The following is a 16,678-nucleotide window of genomic DNA, read 5'->3' as shown; positions in this document are numbered from 1 at the left end:
CAAGCTCTCAGAACAGAGACTCATTTGCTCCCAGGCCAGGCCTCCTGAATACCTTCCTCTCCCATCTCTAAATCATATTCCTGTCTTCCCGGATCCCAAGTCACCGTCGAGGCCAGGTTTCCTCCCCAAATTAAACTATTTGCTTGGTTATTGTTCCTAATGCCTAGATTGCCATGAGGCCATGAGGGCAGGACTGGGTTCTTCTTGTTCACTACCACATTCCCAGTACCTACTCCTATGTCTGCCATATAATAAATATTGAACGAATGAATGAATGACAGACGCTGCTTCAGTTTCAACTCCTCCCCACCCCAGTTTGGACCTCAGGTACCTGCTACCTGGAGTCCAGGGAGTGACCAGCCAGCGCATGGGTGAGCCTTTCTCTGGCCTTTGTCATCTAGGTGTAGGAGGCTCCTTGCCTTGGGAAGGGCTCTGAGGTGAGGGGAGAGCAAAGATGAGCAGCTTTCAGAGAGGGAGGGGTATGACTAAGGAAGCTGCTGGATCAAAGGTAGAGTTGGGGTCTCTAGTGTTTCCTCATGGCTTGTATCTCTGCTGAACAGCCTTAATAGGAGCCAGCATTTCCCAAGTTCTTTGCACCAGTCCCTGCCTAAGCACGTTGCATACACTAATGCACTTGACTATCCAACAACTGTATGAAATGTGTATTCTTATCCTTATTTTAAAGATGAAAAAAAAAAGGAAATACAGAGAGAGTAAGTAACCTGCCAAGGGCAACACAGCTAATAACAGCAAAGCCTGGATTCAAATCCAGACAGTCAAATGTCAAAGCTCCTTATGCCAAAAAGAGCTTAACTGGCCAGACCTGCAGCCTCTTTAGTCACTCAACCTCTTTACCCCTCCGGCTGCTCATCGGTTAAGAGTGGTTGACTCCCTGACTCACAGCATTCTCGCGAATATTGGAGGAGAGTATACAACAGGTATTGAATATGTGGGATTTGCTTTGCCCCAATACATTCCCTTTCACGGTCAAGTGTTAAGGTTCTGCTGCTTGGATTGGAGGTTAGAGAAAATTAGATTTCTGGCTTGGCCTAGCCTGGGGGAGGGACACTGGTATAGGGCAGGGGCTATGTCCTTTCCCCTTCCCATTTGTAGCTCCCCAGTGGGTTCACATTTCCATTGGCCCAGGATGACTACATGCCTTAGGGAGGTCTAGGGATCAGCCACATGGACTCCCTGTTCCTGTTTCCCATCAGGCCTCCCCCGCCCTCTGGGGAACAGGTGTGTCCGAGCTGGGGCTGGAAGAAGAGCCTGATTGCTGGATGACTAGCCTTGGGTGAGTGGGCTCTGGGTTCCCCTTCCACCACCCAGGAGGCCCCTATACACCTTTCCTTATCTTGTGGTGGAAGGGAGCTTGCTCAGGGTCTCCTGGCTATTCTTTCAACCTGGAAGCGTTTTTTAAAAGGAGGCCCTGGGTGACAACTGACAGGCCTCTTATGGTTTCCTCTGGGTGCTGAATCACTCCCTGATGCTTGTGATCACAAGCCTTCCTTTCCCCAGTGAGAAGACTTCCTTCCTTCTCTGGGCGTATTGCCTGCTCTTACCCATTGGGCTGCCTGGAGCCCCTGCCAGGACTCATGGCTTAGCAGACACCCTCTTTCAGATTGCCCAGGAACACTATTCTCGTGACCCCAAGCCTGGCAATGCTCCATGGGTGTAGAAGGTGAAGTAAGCGACTTCCATAGAGTATGCAGGGTCGGGGGTGGGGGTGGGGGTGGGAGGGGAGGTGAGCGGAAGAGCTAAATGCTGACTACATGCGGGCCATTATGCCAAGTGCTAGCCTTGGCCTCCTTGGGTTCTCACAGAAGCTATATGGGTTGGTTATATTATTACCACTATATGATAGAGTAGGATGTGGCACTCAGGGAATTTGACAATGTGGCCCCAAATCCAAGCTGATAGTGGTGCATGTGCGGTTCAAATCCAAGGCTGATTCCTGGGTCCCGTTAACCGGGCTGAGGCTGGAGTGGTGGGCCAAATCAGGAAGGGCCTTGTCTTTCAGTGGTTACGTCACGAATGAAGTAGACGCTTGTTCATGTCTGGGACCCTTTGCACATGACACATCTCAGCTACTTTCAGCTTTGTCATGCCCACCCATCTACTGGAATGGCACCTCCTGGGACTGAGGAGAGGATTTCCTCAGAGCGCTTCAGCTGTAGGGCCGAGACCTGTCATGACAGGGTGCACAGAACCCGCTTAGGGTTAGCTTCATGTGATGGAAAAGAAACCAGATGCCCCTGAATGCTCCGCTGTACGGGCCCCTCTATCCTTACCAGTAGGTTTAGCAATGACAACCACAACCATTGCTCCCATTGATTGTGAACTTGTTTAAGGGCTGAGCACGGCATTAAGCACTTTAAACATATTAGTTCCTTTAATCCCTTACAACAATTCTGTGGGTGTAGCATTATTACTACCGTTTTATAGATGGGGAGACTGAGGTGCATTGGAGCTAATTTTGTCGTGGTGGGTGGCAGTTTAGGATCAGAACACACCTCTATGGTTTTTGGCCCTAATATATTGTACTGCCTCTGACACTCGTCCTCCCAGCTAGCCATTTCCCTGAGGGTGTGAAGGGCTCCAATTTTATCACTACTGCTAGGATAGAACTCCTCCATTCTACTGTGAGCCTCTTGACCGTCCCTGTGATGCAAGCAGAGCACACTATCATTATCCTTGTTTTATGGCCGAGAAAAATGATGCTCATTAAAGAGACCTGTCTACAGTCACACGGCCAGTAAGTGGCAGAGCCAAACATGGCTTTTAAGGCCTCCTGACTCTAGGGTGCTCTTTCCGGTGCAGGGTAACATTGACACGACTCCACCTTTAACCGCACCGCGCAAATAGAGCAAGGGGAGTAGGGCGGCAGGGGCCCGCGCATGCGCACACTCCACGCGCAGCTCAGCCCGAGGGCAGTGCCAGCCACGTGTTCCCAGGTGCCAACGCGGAGCCGAGCGCGAAAACGAGATCTCGGTACACGTGCCCAAGCTCTGGCGAATGAGAACGGACTCTCGCAGAGTCACGGGATTAGACCTAGGAAACTACACTTCCCAGAGGCAGCTTCGGGGCTGGACGCCTCTGCCGGAGGACGAAGTTCCGGAAAGGCAGGCGCCGGATAGGCTGCGCGGAGGAAGTGGGCGGTTCTAAGCCCCTGGCGCTCGGCCTACTTCCGGGAGGATCGGCGGACGCGGCGGACGCGGCGGCCGAGGCGGTGCGGGGCAGGCGTTGTCTCCGGAGCGCGAGCGGACATGGCGGCGGCGTTTCGGAAGGCGGCGAAGTCCCGGCAGCGGGAACACCGAGAGCGAAGCCAGGTGGGACGGCACGGGCCCCAGGAGCGCCGGCCCGTGCCCGCGGGTGCTCCCTCCTCCTCCCCTTCCTCCTCCTCCTCTCCACCTGCGGCTCCCTCCCCTCCCCCTCCCCTTCCTTCTCCCTCCCCTCCCCCCTCCCTCTGCGGTCCCCTCCCCTCCGTCCTCCTCTCCTCCCCTCCCCCTCCCCCTCTACGGGCCCGGGTCCCTGCCGCGCATGGGGGGGGGGCGGCGCGTGTAAATAAACGCGAGTGTCTGCGGAGGGCGCCGGGTGCCCGGGGCGGAGCCTTGCGGCGGGCGAGCTGGGGGCGTCCAGCACCCCGGGAGGAGCACTGGCTGCTCCCCGTTCCCTGGGCACCCTGGGCACCACGGGGAGACGTCTTGCGAGGTTTCAGTGAGGGAGTTGGGCGAGACACTGTGTGCAAAGTGCTTGACCTTCTGGGGGGGCGGGGACAGGTGAGATCAAAGCGCACACTTGCTGGAGCTGGAGCCATCCCGAGTGCTCGCCCAGCTCACTGCACAGGGGGTCTGTGACCCAGGAGATGGGCGATGGTAACGTTAGCACCGTCAGGCGTGGGCTTGGCGCAGAATCCGCGGAGACCTGCCGCGTACCCATTTTATGTGTCACGCCGTAACGTTGAGGTTTTCCGTCCCTATCGTACAGGTGAGGAAACGGAGGTCCAGGCAGCTTCTGTGACTCGCCCAGTCGCAACCATCAGATTCAGGTGGATAGACACTCATAGGACCTCACCCGCACGGAGCATGTGTCTCTGTTGGGGAGGTGGAGTAGAAATTAGTTGCATGTATGAAGAATCAGTGTATCCGCTCCGCTGTGCCTGGAAAGCCCGTCGTAACGGATCCAGGAAGGCCCTTAATGGGGACCTGCGGTCCGATTTCATTATGCGGTTGGGGCGGAGAGGGAGAAGGACGTGGCCAAAATGTTGGTATTGCTGATGGGTGGGATGGGGTTAGGGCCTCTTATCAGATATTTATGGTGCACTTACTGTGTGCTCAGCGGTGCGCTGGGAGCAGTAGTGTAATTTGCTGCCTGGTTTGAACCTAATTCATGGGTCTGTGTGAAAGTAATGATGGAAATGTTTCTTGTGTGCCACAAAGTGCAAAACACGCTTTCCCGTCATCATCTCATTGAACTCGCAACACTGCGTGGAAGGACGTAGGACCATTTTCTCAATGCTTGCAGATGGGGACACTAAGGCTCAGAGAGGTTAGATTGCCCGCCCAAAGACACACAGCAGTAGCTGGCCAAGCAGCAAAGTCAGGTATCAGGCCGCAGGTTTTGAACCCAGGGGCCGCTGAAAGATGCATAGAGAGGCACTTTCATAAAGAGGTGGCGCACGAAAAATGCCAAATGAGGAATTTGGATCGGAAGAGCAGAGATGATGGGGGAAAGCATCACGATGGAACTTGCTGGACTTGGAAGGCAATGATAATAGCTTTTTGAGCACTGACTGTATGTAGGCTAGGGTATAGCCCAACAGCTGTGCAAGTTATGTCATTTAAATCTACAGCATGTCCGTGAGGTAGATGTTGTCTTCATTTTCCAAATGAGGAGTCTGATGCTTAAAGAGCTTGAATGATGGGACGCCTGGGTGGCTCAGCGGTTGAGCACCTGCCTTCGGCCCCGGGAGTGACCCGGGAGACCTGGGATCAAGTCCCACATCGGGCTCCCTGCATGGAGCTTGCTTCTCCCTCTGCCCATGTCTCTGCCTCTCTCTGTGTCTCCTATGCATAAATAAATAAAATCTTATATATATATATATATATACACACATATATATATATATATATTCAAAATTGAATGATGCGTCCAAAGTCACAGTTGTAAATAGTTGGTTTGGATTAATAGAAGACAGGGGGCTTCTGCGGCTGGCCATAAGCATCCTGTAGGAATAAAGGGTCTTTGCAGGAGAGGTGCAAAGGTGGCCGTGCCGGGTAAACATGTTGACAAGAGCACTCCATGTTTGGGTCAAGTTTGGACTTTATCCACTTTATCCTTCAGGTCTTTCACCAAGGGGGTGGGCCAGCTACTGAAGATGTTTTGTATGGAGGGGGTAGGTGTGATTAGGTGAGCTATTTCAGATCTGCAATGCCAGGTCTCCTATAACGCAGATCCCTTTGAGTTACTGTTTTTGTATTTTTTTTTTTTTTTTTAATTTATGATAGTCACACAGAGAGAGAGAGAGAGAGAGGCAGAGACATAGGCAGAGGGAGAAGCAGGCTCCATGCACCGGGAGCCCGACGTGGGATTCGATCCCGGGTCTCCAGGATCGCGCCCTGGGCCAAAGGCAGGCGCCAAACCGCTGCGCCACCCAGGGTTCCCCGTTTTTGTATTTTTTGAGCAGATACCGAGTAGTGCGATTCCTGGATCGTAGGGTAGCTCTATTTTTGACTTTTTGAGGAACCTCCATACTGTGTTCCGTAGTGACTGCCCCAGTTTGCACTCCCAGCAACAGCTCAAGAGGGTTCCTTTTTCTTTTTTTTAATTTTTATTTATTTATGATAGAGAGAGAGAGAGGCAGAGACACAGGCAGAGGGAGAAGCAGGCTCCATGCACCTGGAGCCTAATGTGGGATTCGATCCTGGGTCTCCAGGATTGCGCCTTGGGCCAAAGGCAGGCGCCAAACCGCTGCGCCACCCAGGGATCCCAGGTTCCTTTTTCTCTGTATCCTCCCCAACACCTGTTTTTCGTGGTTTGTTGTTTTTTTATTTTAGTTATTTTAATTATTGACTTATTTGTCGTATCACTTCGAGGATAAGAGACGAGAAAGGTGCCTTAAAAATCTCATCTTAATTATTGTACAAGTTTAAACGTAGAGAAGTGTCTGTGCTTCTTCAAAAATCGAGATGATTCAGAGCAGAAGAGGATGCGGTCTCATTTGGTGGGAGCAGAGCACAGACGGTGGCCCCACACAGAGGGGTTTCTAGTTTTAGCTTTGCCAGTTATTTTGTGTTCTCGGGCAGGCTATTCTCTAAACTTACTCTCCTTTTGGAAAGTTGGGATAACAGTTGTGTTTTATCTACTTCCCTGTGTTTGTTTTGTGGATTAAATAAGATTGTATGTAACAAGATTGCTTTGCAACAGTAAGTGCTTAATAAACGTGGCCTGTTAAGTTGATGTAGGCAGAATCATCTAGCACAGACACTGACACATATTAATCGCTCAACAAATAGCTTGTGGAGAGAGAATACCAAGATAGAATCCTTGTGCCTTCTATGCTATCCAAGTACCGTGTCAGAGAAAGTATTTTGTGTCATACTTGGTTTTCTTTTTTTTTTAAATTTTTATTTATTTATGATAATCACACAGAGAGAGAGAGAGAGAGAGAGGCAGAGACACAGGCAGAGGGAGAAGCAGGCTCCATGCACCGGGAGCCCGACGTGGGATTCGATCCTGGGTCTCCAGGATTGCGCCCCGGGCCAAAGGCAGGCGCCAAACCGCTGCGCCACCCAGGGATCCTATACTTGGTTTTCTTTCATACTTCTTACCGAAGGTATAATCATAACAGGAAACATATGCTGGGTACCTGCGGTGTGCCAGGCCATGTGCTGGCACTAGCACGTGCAGAGGCTCATTTAGTCCTCATGATAACCTTGAGAAGCAGGTAGTAGTATTCTCGTTTTGTAGTTAGGAAACAGCAGCTCAGAGAAGGTAAGTGACTTGCCCAAGGTCACAGGTTGTAAATAGTGAAGCTTGGATTTGAACCCAATTCTCCAGACTAAATTTAGTGCCCTTGCCACAGTTGCCTCCCTGTTATTATGTTTTCTCTTCATAGTATTTTATAAACCCTTGGATTAAGTCTGTAGTAATTTTAGTACAGCTGGCAACTGCTCGCTTAGTGCCGAGTCATTGTTGCCTCTCTCTGTCCTTAATAGGCCAGGAAACCTACTATGGCAGTGCTTGTGACCTCTCTGGCGCCTGTATGGTACCTCTCATCCTTGGGCAGAGCCCATTTGGGGGAGGGGAGGGGACAGGGTAGCAAGTTGGATCCAAGGACATGGATTTACTGAGCACTCCAGAGACTCTTGTTCCTGCCAGGTGTCCTGTTGTGTTTGCTGAGGGAACTAAGCAGTTTTTTTTCCCCCTTTTGTCTTCTAGCCTGGCTTTCGAAAACATCTGGGCCTGTTGGAGAAAAAGAAAGATTACAAGCTTCGTGCAGAGTAAGTTCAGTTTTCTGTTGGGGTGCTGCCAAGAAAGTGGACAGCTTCCCTGCACTGCAGCTGAACATTGCCCAAATGTCCGACAGGGAATAGCTTCTTGCCATTGATAAAATGGCCAAAACTCTGGCAACCTGTCACATACTTGTCTGTGACCCTAAACTTTTCTCTTTGGACAGAGTGTAATTTATCTATCTGTAGTTGCACTGTGAACTTTTTTTTTTTTTTTTTTTTTTTTTTTTTTTTTTATGTTGCTCCAGATAGTTTTCTCATAGTGGCTTTGGTTTGCCCCTGCCTTGGTGTTTGAGCCAAAAGCTGATTCTTTTTTTTTTTTTTTTCTTCTCTCTTTTCTTGAAATGCAAGATATAATCTAAAATTCCAGTTGTTGAGTCTCTTACATCACTGCGTGTGTGGTGTGGAATGAAGAGATGTGAAAGATGGATTCATAAGACTGAGCGTGGGTGATAATGAACTCTGAAAACATTTTATAAAACAATTACCCCATTCTTTTTCTTTAGCACTTTATTTGGAGAATATAATTGTTTGTTAACCATGCATGTCAGCTGGAGTCCTTTGTGCTCCTGGTACAGATGGTGATGGATTAGGTGGATTGCTCTGGGTCCCAGAGTTTTTAAAGCTAATAATTAATAATGATAACCGAGTGCTATTATTGGCCCAGGCAGAGTTCTAGGAGACTTGCAGTTTTTGCACTTATGTATTCCTCCCAACAATGTTCTGGGACACTGTTATTATCACACCCGTTTTACAGATTAAATTGTAATACAGATTGGTTAACTAATTTATTCAGGATTACTTAGCCCAAAGTGGTGGAGTCGGGGTGTTCATGCAGATAGTCTGGCTCCAGAGTCCACAGTTCTAATCAGTAGGCTATACTGCGCTGTATAGTTTCCGAATCTTACTTGGTCATCTGGTGCCCAAGCTTGCTTCAGAACCTTGCCTAATGAAGTTTAACGTGTGTTTTGTTTGGTGGTTCTCTGTAATGAGGTAAATGGCAGTAACACATGGGATATGGGGACAGTTAATTACAGGTGAATTTTGGGATAGGAGAGGAGCCTACCTAGACAGGAGCTCAACATCAGTGACGGTGGAGTCTGAATCACATGTAATCATTGTTTTGGCTTTTTGGGATTTCATTTTGTGTAAACTTTAGATGCTTTTAAGGTTTGCTCATTGTGGGTGGTTGGTTTTTGTTTTTTTGTTTTGCTGTGAACCTCACTTAACCTACCTTTTAGTGACTACCGGAAAAAGCAAGACTACCTCAGAGCTCTCCGGAAGAAGGCTCTTGAAAAAAATCCAGATGAATTCTACTATAAAATGACTCGAGTTAAACTCCAGGTGGGTGCCTGATGGATCAGTTGGTATTCTGAGCTCCACTCAATAAAGAAAAGAAGGATGGGGGTAGGGGGGAAGAGATGGAAAGGAAAGATCTTTGGCTTTTATTTAGCCCTTCTCTAGTTGGTCCAGGTGCTCTTGGTCAGTATCCAAGGCAAACTGCCCCTTCGTGAATAGCATGCATTTCTGCTCCGGAATGTGAGTTGTCTTATGCCTGGAGCTGTCCTTAGTGGATGAGAATGGATGACTGGGTGCCAAATTGAACATGCATCTCAGGGGCTTAGGTGCATTGGACTGCTGTATGGCAGTCCGTCGTCTTTGTTCCAGTCATGAGCTATGTGAATGGTTTAGTCATGATTTTAATCTAATAGGAAATGTATGTTTTAAATTTGGGTTTTAGGATGGAGTTCACGTTATTAAGGAGACTAAGGAAGAAGTAACTCCAGAACAGCTGAAACTGATGAGAACCCAGGATGTCAAATACATAGAAATGAAAAGGGTTGCGGAAGTTAAGGTAACAACTGAAACCCTTTGTTCTGTTGTGGTTTTGTTGTTTAAAGAAGGAAATGTAAATTCATTGATCTTGAATTAGAAGTTACGTTTTTCTGGCATTTACAGCCTTAAAGCACTTTGTTGATGATGATGATTTAGAAGTATGGACAGTATGGTGGAATGGAAATGAGACAGACTTAGTTTTGAATTCTGGCTCTGCCATTTATTAGCCCCATGATTATGGACACATTAATCTTCTTGAAAAATTGGTTCCTCATTTCTATTTCATAGGAATGTTAAATGAGTATTTGGAACGTGTAGCCCAGTACCTGACACGTGGTTGGTGCCTGGTAAATTGTAGTTGTCTTTTCCTTTAAAAGAAGGAAGCACAGTTTTTGATGGCTTGTGATTATGATGTGAAATGGTTTAAACTTATGCACATTCATGTGTGATACCCTGGAAGAACCTAATATAAGATGAGATCATGTTCTGTATTCTAGAAAATTGAAAGACTAAAATCAGAGCTCCATCTGCTGGATTTCCAGGGGAAGCAAAAGAATAAGCATACGTTTTTTTTTGACACCAAAAAGGAAGGTATGAAACATTTGAGGGTTTCTGAGACAGTTTAGCATGTTGGCCTGTGTTTGGTGTCAGATGGTACCTTAAGAATTGTCTTGACTTTCAGTTGAGCAGTTTGATATTGCCACTCACCTGAGAACAGCCCCGGAACTAGTTGACAGAGTCTTTAACAGACCCACAATAGAGACATTGCAGAAGGAGAAGGTGAAGGGGGTTACCCAGCAGATTCGACTGAAGGTAATTTTTTCCGTTGTTTTTTTGGGTCTGAGCTTAGGAGAATCTAGGGGTGTGTGTGTGTGTGTGTGTTTTAATATTTATTTATTCATGAGAGAGACAGAGAGAGGCAGAGACCCAGACAGAGGGAGAAGCAGGCTCCATGCAGGGAGCCTGATGTGGGACTCGATCCCAGGACCCTGGGATCCCGACCTGAGCCAAAAGCAGACACCCAACCCCTGAGCCACCCAGGTGCTCCCTTCTCTTTTTTCCCCCACTATATTTACTACAATAATTTAAGGAAAACTCATGAAGTTCCATTAGAAGAGTGGAAGGAAGATTTGATGATGGCGATGGGAGCGGAGGAAGGTTCCTTGGTTTTTAACGTTGGGGGACTTGGAGCCAAGTGGCTGGCAACTTAGGTCTGGCTTTTAGTTTGGCACTTGAATCCCACCTCTCTAGGCTTTGAGCTTTTAAGGCTTGTGACTGATGCAGAGAGAGGATGGGACACTGAAGATTTAGGGATTTGATACACTCTGATACTGAACCTTTAGCGGCAAATATACATTTCAGAAAGCCTTTACATATTATGCATTTGTAACCAAAATTTTGTATTATTTTTCCTTATGGTGCTTTCCGTTCCTGGAACTGGGTTTGTGCAGAAGACATGCTTTTTCTCAAAGCCTTCTGGAGTTGAACTCTCACTTCTGACTGATTCATTTAAAAAAATGCTGTCAATGTGTTTCAAGCAGACAGCTGTTCTGTTTTGATTTGAATCATTTACACCGCATCAGCTTTGCTTCCAATGTTTAATTTCACAGCAGTTTCTCTAGCTCAGAGGCAGCTAAACTTGCTGTAGTAATATAAATACCCCTAATTAGTTTGACTATATTGGGTAATCCCATAAATTTGACAGTCTGTGTAATAAAGTGAAAACAAAAGCTGTCTGAAACCACTGCTGTGAGACTATGCTAGAATTGGTGAATTGTTTAAATCTGAAGCCCAGTAATAGTCCCCTCTTGTAGATAACACTTCCAGCTGAGGAGCCGGCTGACTAGTGTTCTCGTGATAACCCTGTTTGTCAATTAGTTGTATTTTCAATTAGCTGTGTCACTAACACGTCTCAAGTGTTGTAGTAGTCCCTAAAGAGATTAGTGCTCCAAACAGAATAGTTCACCAGCACGCCTCTTGAGAAATTGGGAAGGTTTGGAGCTTGCCATTTTTGTCGAGTGGTATCGTTTCTTTTAGTTGTTTTGTTGAGAGCAAAAATATTTTCATTAAAACTGCTGGTGGGTGGATTGCAAGGGAATTTTAAATCTGTAACTTGGAGGGGTGGGCAGTCCGGGGTTGGGCTTTTATAAAGGAAGCCTGTGAACACTCTTTCCGCACTCACATTTTGTGTAAATAGATGTATACGTTTGTGCAGATTTGTACAAACACATACATGTTTATGTCGTGAAAATCCCCCCCCCCCCCAAAAAAAATCCAAAGCTTTCATCAGTTTCTCAGGGGTTTATATATGATTCCTCCAAATTTAAAGACCTCTGGCCTATAAGGGGTATTCAGCAGTGAGAATTCTCACGTCAACTTCTGCCAAAAAAGTCCTCTCTGGTTCTCAGGCACCAGTACACTGCCCAGTGGCCTTTCTGTCCTCTGTTCACTTCGTTTAGGGTTTCCAGGACTGGCTCATTCTTGCATTGCCTTAGGTAACCGGGACGCTCGCACAGAGGTTGAACGGCTTAGTGTAGTAGTGGAAAGATTCCTGGGATCCGTGAGACTCGCAGGACAGTCCTGACTCTGTTCCAGGTGAAACACGTGTCCCTGGGCAAGTTTCCAGGGTTCTGTTTAGCCCTAGAATGTGGTGTTCTAAAATGGACAATTTTATAGTCCCTTGTCTTGATTCTGAGTAAAAAGGGAGTTGATGAAACCATTTATGCATCTGGTCTTAAGTGGATTAAAAAGCAGTTTTTTATTCATTTTTATCTTGTTAATTTTATTGAAAATGTGTGTGTGTTTCTTCCGCAGCGAATAGCTAAAGAAAGGCAAAAGCAGTATAACTGCCTGACACAGCGGATTGAACGCGAGAAGAAATTGTTTGTTATTGCACAGAAAATTCAAACGCGCAAAGATCTTCTGGTGAGGAGAGCCTTAGGCCCTTCCCCCCCCCGCCCCTTGTAAAGGTCTTAGCTGAAACGATTTCAGCTGTGTGTAAATCAACCCCAGTGAAAATGTCTGCTCCTCAGGGGCAGTGGTTTGAGCCAGTGTCTGTTACTCTGACAGTGTTGAAATGTTCCTTGATTAAGAAGGGTAATAAGGGGCTTATTAGTCAGTGCTTTGGAACAGCAGAGGGTAGGATCGGGTTGCATATGAACTTTATAGCTTAGGAGCAGCTATGTGTAACGTTTAAACAGGTTAACAAAACGGCGCATGTCACTCATGGGTGTTTAAAAATAGACAACATTGTGTAGTTAAATAGCACAGCTAAGGATTATACGATGTCCCGTTCATATTCTTATGGTTCCTCTAAATGTCAGATCTTTCAGTTTTCCAGATCACTCAGCTCTTCCTTTCTCAACTAGGCTTCCGTGTGAGGATGTGCCCCACAAAAAAAAAAAAAAAAAAAAAAATGATTTGAGTACCTCTCAGTTTTTCCAAGAACTTCTACACACTGGTGGTAGCCTTATGGATTCCCAGGGGAGAAGATGATTCATTGCATCTGGGGATACTGTAGTGTCTCTCCTCTTTGAGAAGGGCTGAATTAGGGCTAATAAGTAGTTTATGACCCCTCTCCTACTATTTACCGGTAACCTTTTTACTCTTTTATAGGATAAAACTCAGAAGGTGAAGGTGAAGAAACAAACAGTGAACTCCCCAGCTATTTACAAATTTCAGAGTCGTCGAAAACGTTGAAGTGGTATAGACAAGCTCTGTCATTCCACACAGAAGAGAATTCTCCGCCCCCCCCCCCCCCCCCCCCCCGTCACTTCACATTCCATTACTCTGAACAACATGGTTTTTCCCATTTGTAAACTTAATTTATTATAGATCTGTCTGACATTTGATACCTTTTTGTGAACAACATTAAAGCCCCTTCCTCTGTTACTGTTTTTGGGGTGTGAAATCAGTCTTATTTTTGTATGTTTTTTTTTTCCACAATGAAAGCTATATAATCTCATTACGGCAAATTTGGGGAAAAAATGAATTCATCTCTAATCCCAATACTTACTGAAGTATACCAAGCACTTATGAGTGCTAGGAGCTAGGGTGTTGGAGGTGAACAGTATTGTGAACGTTGTCGTTTATTTCCTCCATTCTCTAAAGGTATGTACTGGTTTTTGCTTATGTTTTTGTTTTGTAGTTGTAATTATAGCAAACAATTTTATATCTTTTCTACTTAAATTAGCCCTTGGATTTTGCTGTGTCACTAATTTTTTAAAAAGTAATGTATGTTCATAGTAAAAATTAAAATATTTTTATTGTTTGCATGTTTTATCTAGACTGATTTTACCATCCTTCCTTCTGTGTTCATTGAATATTCAGATGGCTTCATAAATTAGCTAAGGAGGAATTTTTTTCTCTTACTCTTTATAGCTCAGATAGAAACTCTTGGAGCTAGGAACCCACAGTGGTGGTACCTCCTTATTGATGAAGCTGAAATCAGACAGATCTGGCTCTCTGTTCCTGCCCTCTGCTCTTCTGGCCAACTCATGATTCCAAGGCTATAAATGGCTTGGTACAGGCCTTTGCCCTGGAGATAGTCTCCAGGGCATGTGCAGCACCTTTCTTCCCAGAGTCTTACCCTTCCCTGCCCTTATAAGGGTGGGAGGCTGAGGCAGTCAAGACAGGACTGAGCATGCTTGGAGCAAATATGGGAGGAGCAGGGTTCTGGGAGGCTTGCTTACACCTCAGCCCCTGGAGGGGGAACAGCTGTGCCTGGATTTTAAAGAGAAAAAAAAAAAACACATCATTAAAACTTAATAAGTTCCTATGACTGCTAGGCTCCTGTACAAAGCCTAAAATGAAAGCCTGTTTCCTTGGGGTGTACCCAGTGGGATTTAGATCTGGGAGCCCTAGAAAATAGGAAGAAGGGACAAGGAATAGAAGTTAGCAGCTTTTGTCCTAAGAAGGGATGTGCTTCCCAGTCTGTATGTGAACTTCCTCTTGGGGAGGTGGTGAGCTAAGTGAATGTTAATGGTCTTATGACACGGGGGTCTGGGGACTTGAGTCCTGAGCCAAGGAAGGGATTTATCCCATGGGTATTGGACAGAGGAGTGGGTACACTGAGCAGCTGTCTGTTCCTAGCACAGAGCAACTTGGTACTGCTCCTCTGACTCCGTCTCTTGTCCTTACTGGGTGGGAGGTGAGGAGTATATCTAATGCGTTCTCTTGAAGCTTAACGTTTACACAGAGGTACATGCACTTGATTGGATCTCAAATTAATAGATAATGCAAGATCTGCATGGCTGAGGTCTCATAAACACAGGTGCACGCACACCTGTAGACCGGGTACATGAACACGCCACCAGGGTTTCACGCCCAGAGGTTACACGCAAGGTCCTCGCATGTTCTATAGGTACACAGCCACGTGTGAAGAGGTGTGTGCGTGGGCCAAATGGAGCAGGAAAGTCCATCCTCTTGGAGTACCGTAAGTGCCAGTTTGGAGGGAGAGAATTATACAGGGATAAAGCTAAGTGTCCTGAATTGCTGTTACACCGAGGGCTTTTCTGAGGCCCAACGAGAGCTTGTGATTAACCCAAGACACATGCTCCAGCCTCATGAGTCCTGAGAACAGGCCAGGACTTTATGCTTTGGTGCTCAGTGGGATGGCTGACTCCTGGCCCCTTGCTTGGGAAGGGGAGAGACTGTTGTTTCCTTAGGATACACGCCTCCAGGCCCAACCAGTGGTTTGGGCTCTTGGTGGCAGCCTGCTCTGGCTGTGCCGAGGGGCATGTGGGCAGCCTACGGAGGTGGAAAGCATTTTTGTGAGTCAGACCTTGTGTGGTTCAGGTCTTGTGCAAACGAGGTCTCCAAGGCGTCAGCTCCAGTAGCTGATGTGGAACACCCAGGTCTCCCCAGAAGAGAACCCCACTATCCTGCCTTGGTTCCATTCCATTGCCGCTTCTTAGAGCCCTTCTGACTCAAGCAGGAGAGTGTCAAGCCCTAGCTTTATTCTCAGATTAAATCTTTTTTTTGACTCCGGAGGGAACTGCTGCCTGGCAACAGGGTAGGAAAAGGCCCAGTAGGTGGAGCTGCTGCCCCTTCACTGGGGTTGTTTCTCTGGGTGCAGGTGTCTACTCTCCGCACTCTTCGCTTCTGCTGGAAGCGTCCTATACTCCATAGGTGCTTAGTGCGTATTTATTTACTGGATTTAATGCCATAGGGGAGAGCTCTTGGGAAAAAGATTTTCTCTACCCCTGCTCCCTTACTTTGAGATTGTGTCCCCAAGACAAAGATGGGGCAGGAAAGGGCTTTCCCCTCGTATTTCTAGTGAGGCCTATGGAGGAAGCTTGTCGTTGAGTCCCACATTGAGGGGGGTTCCACCGGGGAAATGGGAGGGGTCTCCCCACGTGCGGTTGTGGGGGTTTGTGTGTAGCTCGCTATTTCTCCCCTGCTGCTGGCTGTGGGGCGGTGAACAATTAGAGCTGCACGTCCTCCAGCAGGGAAGGCAGCCAGCAGACGCAGACTTGCTCTGCCTGCCTGTGGAGGCCGGTGAGGCCAGGGCCTGTTGGGACTTGAACCAGTGAGGCAAGTGGGTATGCGGTGCTGGCCTCCTTCCTCAAGCTCTCCCAGCGCGTCCGTTCACAGCCTCGTGCACAGGGTGTTGGGCAAGGGTGGGCCGTAGCTTGGGTGGGAGTCTTGGCCCAAAGCCCCAGGTGAGTGGAGGAATTGGGGGTGGACCCGGAATACTGTCAGGGCTGAGCCCGCAGGTTTCTTTGGTTCGGGCGGCTGCCTCCTGGGGTCAGAGGGTGCATGCTGTCTTGTGGGGGGCTGGTCATCGGGCCTCCCTGCTGGAGGGGCCCTCACCCAGCTCCGTGGGTCTGTCTCAGCAGAAAGTGCAGGGAAGGATTGGAGAGAAGCTATGAAACTCCGGGAGGCAGAGCTGGTTTTCCCAAGTCCACCCCTTAGAGTTTGGAAGCTCAAGAGGCTGCCCGGGTCATGCTTCTGCTTGTTCTTTCCTAAACTGCTCTAGTCGGAGAGAGGAAAGAAAAAAAAAAATCTCTCCTGCCTCTGCAGACTCCCTGTATGGAATCTCCGTGTTCTCATCGCCGGACCCATCATCATTCCATGTGGAAGGTTCTGTATCTCTCGTAACCAAAGTTCACCTACTTGTCTCTGTCCAGTCTCGTCTGCTTCACTTGTTAACCCTGATAATGACAAGAGCCGTGTCCTCTTGTGTCAGGGGAACAGGGTGCTTGGTGCTGGGACCGAGGTACAGTCCTGAGCCCCCTTTTTTTGGTGGTGGTAGACCTTGGGCCGGAAGAGAGCCCGGGACCTAGCTATTTCTAGGCAAGAGTAGTTTATCTGGGAGCTGCTGTGTTTGG

At 47.6% G+C, this 16,678-nt stretch overlaps 1 protein-coding gene across 1 annotated transcript; it reads left to right on the top strand.

Annotated features, from left to right (window-relative positions):
- Window positions 1-3,168: 3,168 nt before the first annotated feature.
- Window positions 3,169-13,621, top strand: UTP11 (UTP11 small subunit processome component). Its single transcript, XM_025419855.3, has 8 exons — window positions 3,169-3,329; window positions 7,441-7,502; window positions 8,753-8,855; window positions 9,253-9,366; window positions 9,845-9,938; window positions 10,030-10,160; window positions 12,162-12,272; window positions 12,963-13,621. Exons 1-8 carry the CDS (start codon window positions 3,267-3,269, stop codon window positions 13,044-13,046), a joined length of 762 nt encoding a protein of 253 aa, XP_025275640.1. The 5' UTR covers window positions 3,169-3,266; the 3' UTR covers window positions 13,047-13,621.
- Window positions 13,622-16,678: the final 3,057 nt, after the last annotated feature.

This window comes from Canis lupus, chromosome 15, assembly GCF_003254725.2.
Source record: "Canis lupus dingo isolate Sandy chromosome 15, ASM325472v2, whole genome shotgun sequence".
Classification (NCBI taxonomy): Eukaryota; Metazoa; Chordata; class Mammalia; order Carnivora; family Canidae; genus Canis; species Canis lupus.
The sequence above is the reverse complement of the archived record's forward strand: the minus strand, read 5'-3'. Positions and strand labels throughout refer to the sequence as shown.

What these genes read in the sequence shown, in the direction of transcription:
- UTP11 (XM_025419855.3), top strand. Translation starts at nt 3,267, where the DNA reads ATGGCGGCGGCGTTTCGGAAGGCGGCGAAGTCCCGGCAGCGGGAACAC. An exon ending in TGACTCGAGTTAAACTCCAG is followed by an intron (nt 8,856 to 9,252) that starts GTGGGTGCCTGA and finishes TTTGGGTTTTAG; the next exon opens with GATGGAGTTCACGTTATTAA. An exon ending in TTTTGACACCAAAAAGGAAG is followed by an intron (nt 9,939 to 10,029) that starts GTATGAAACATT and finishes CTTGACTTTCAG; the next exon opens with TTGAGCAGTTTGATATTGCC.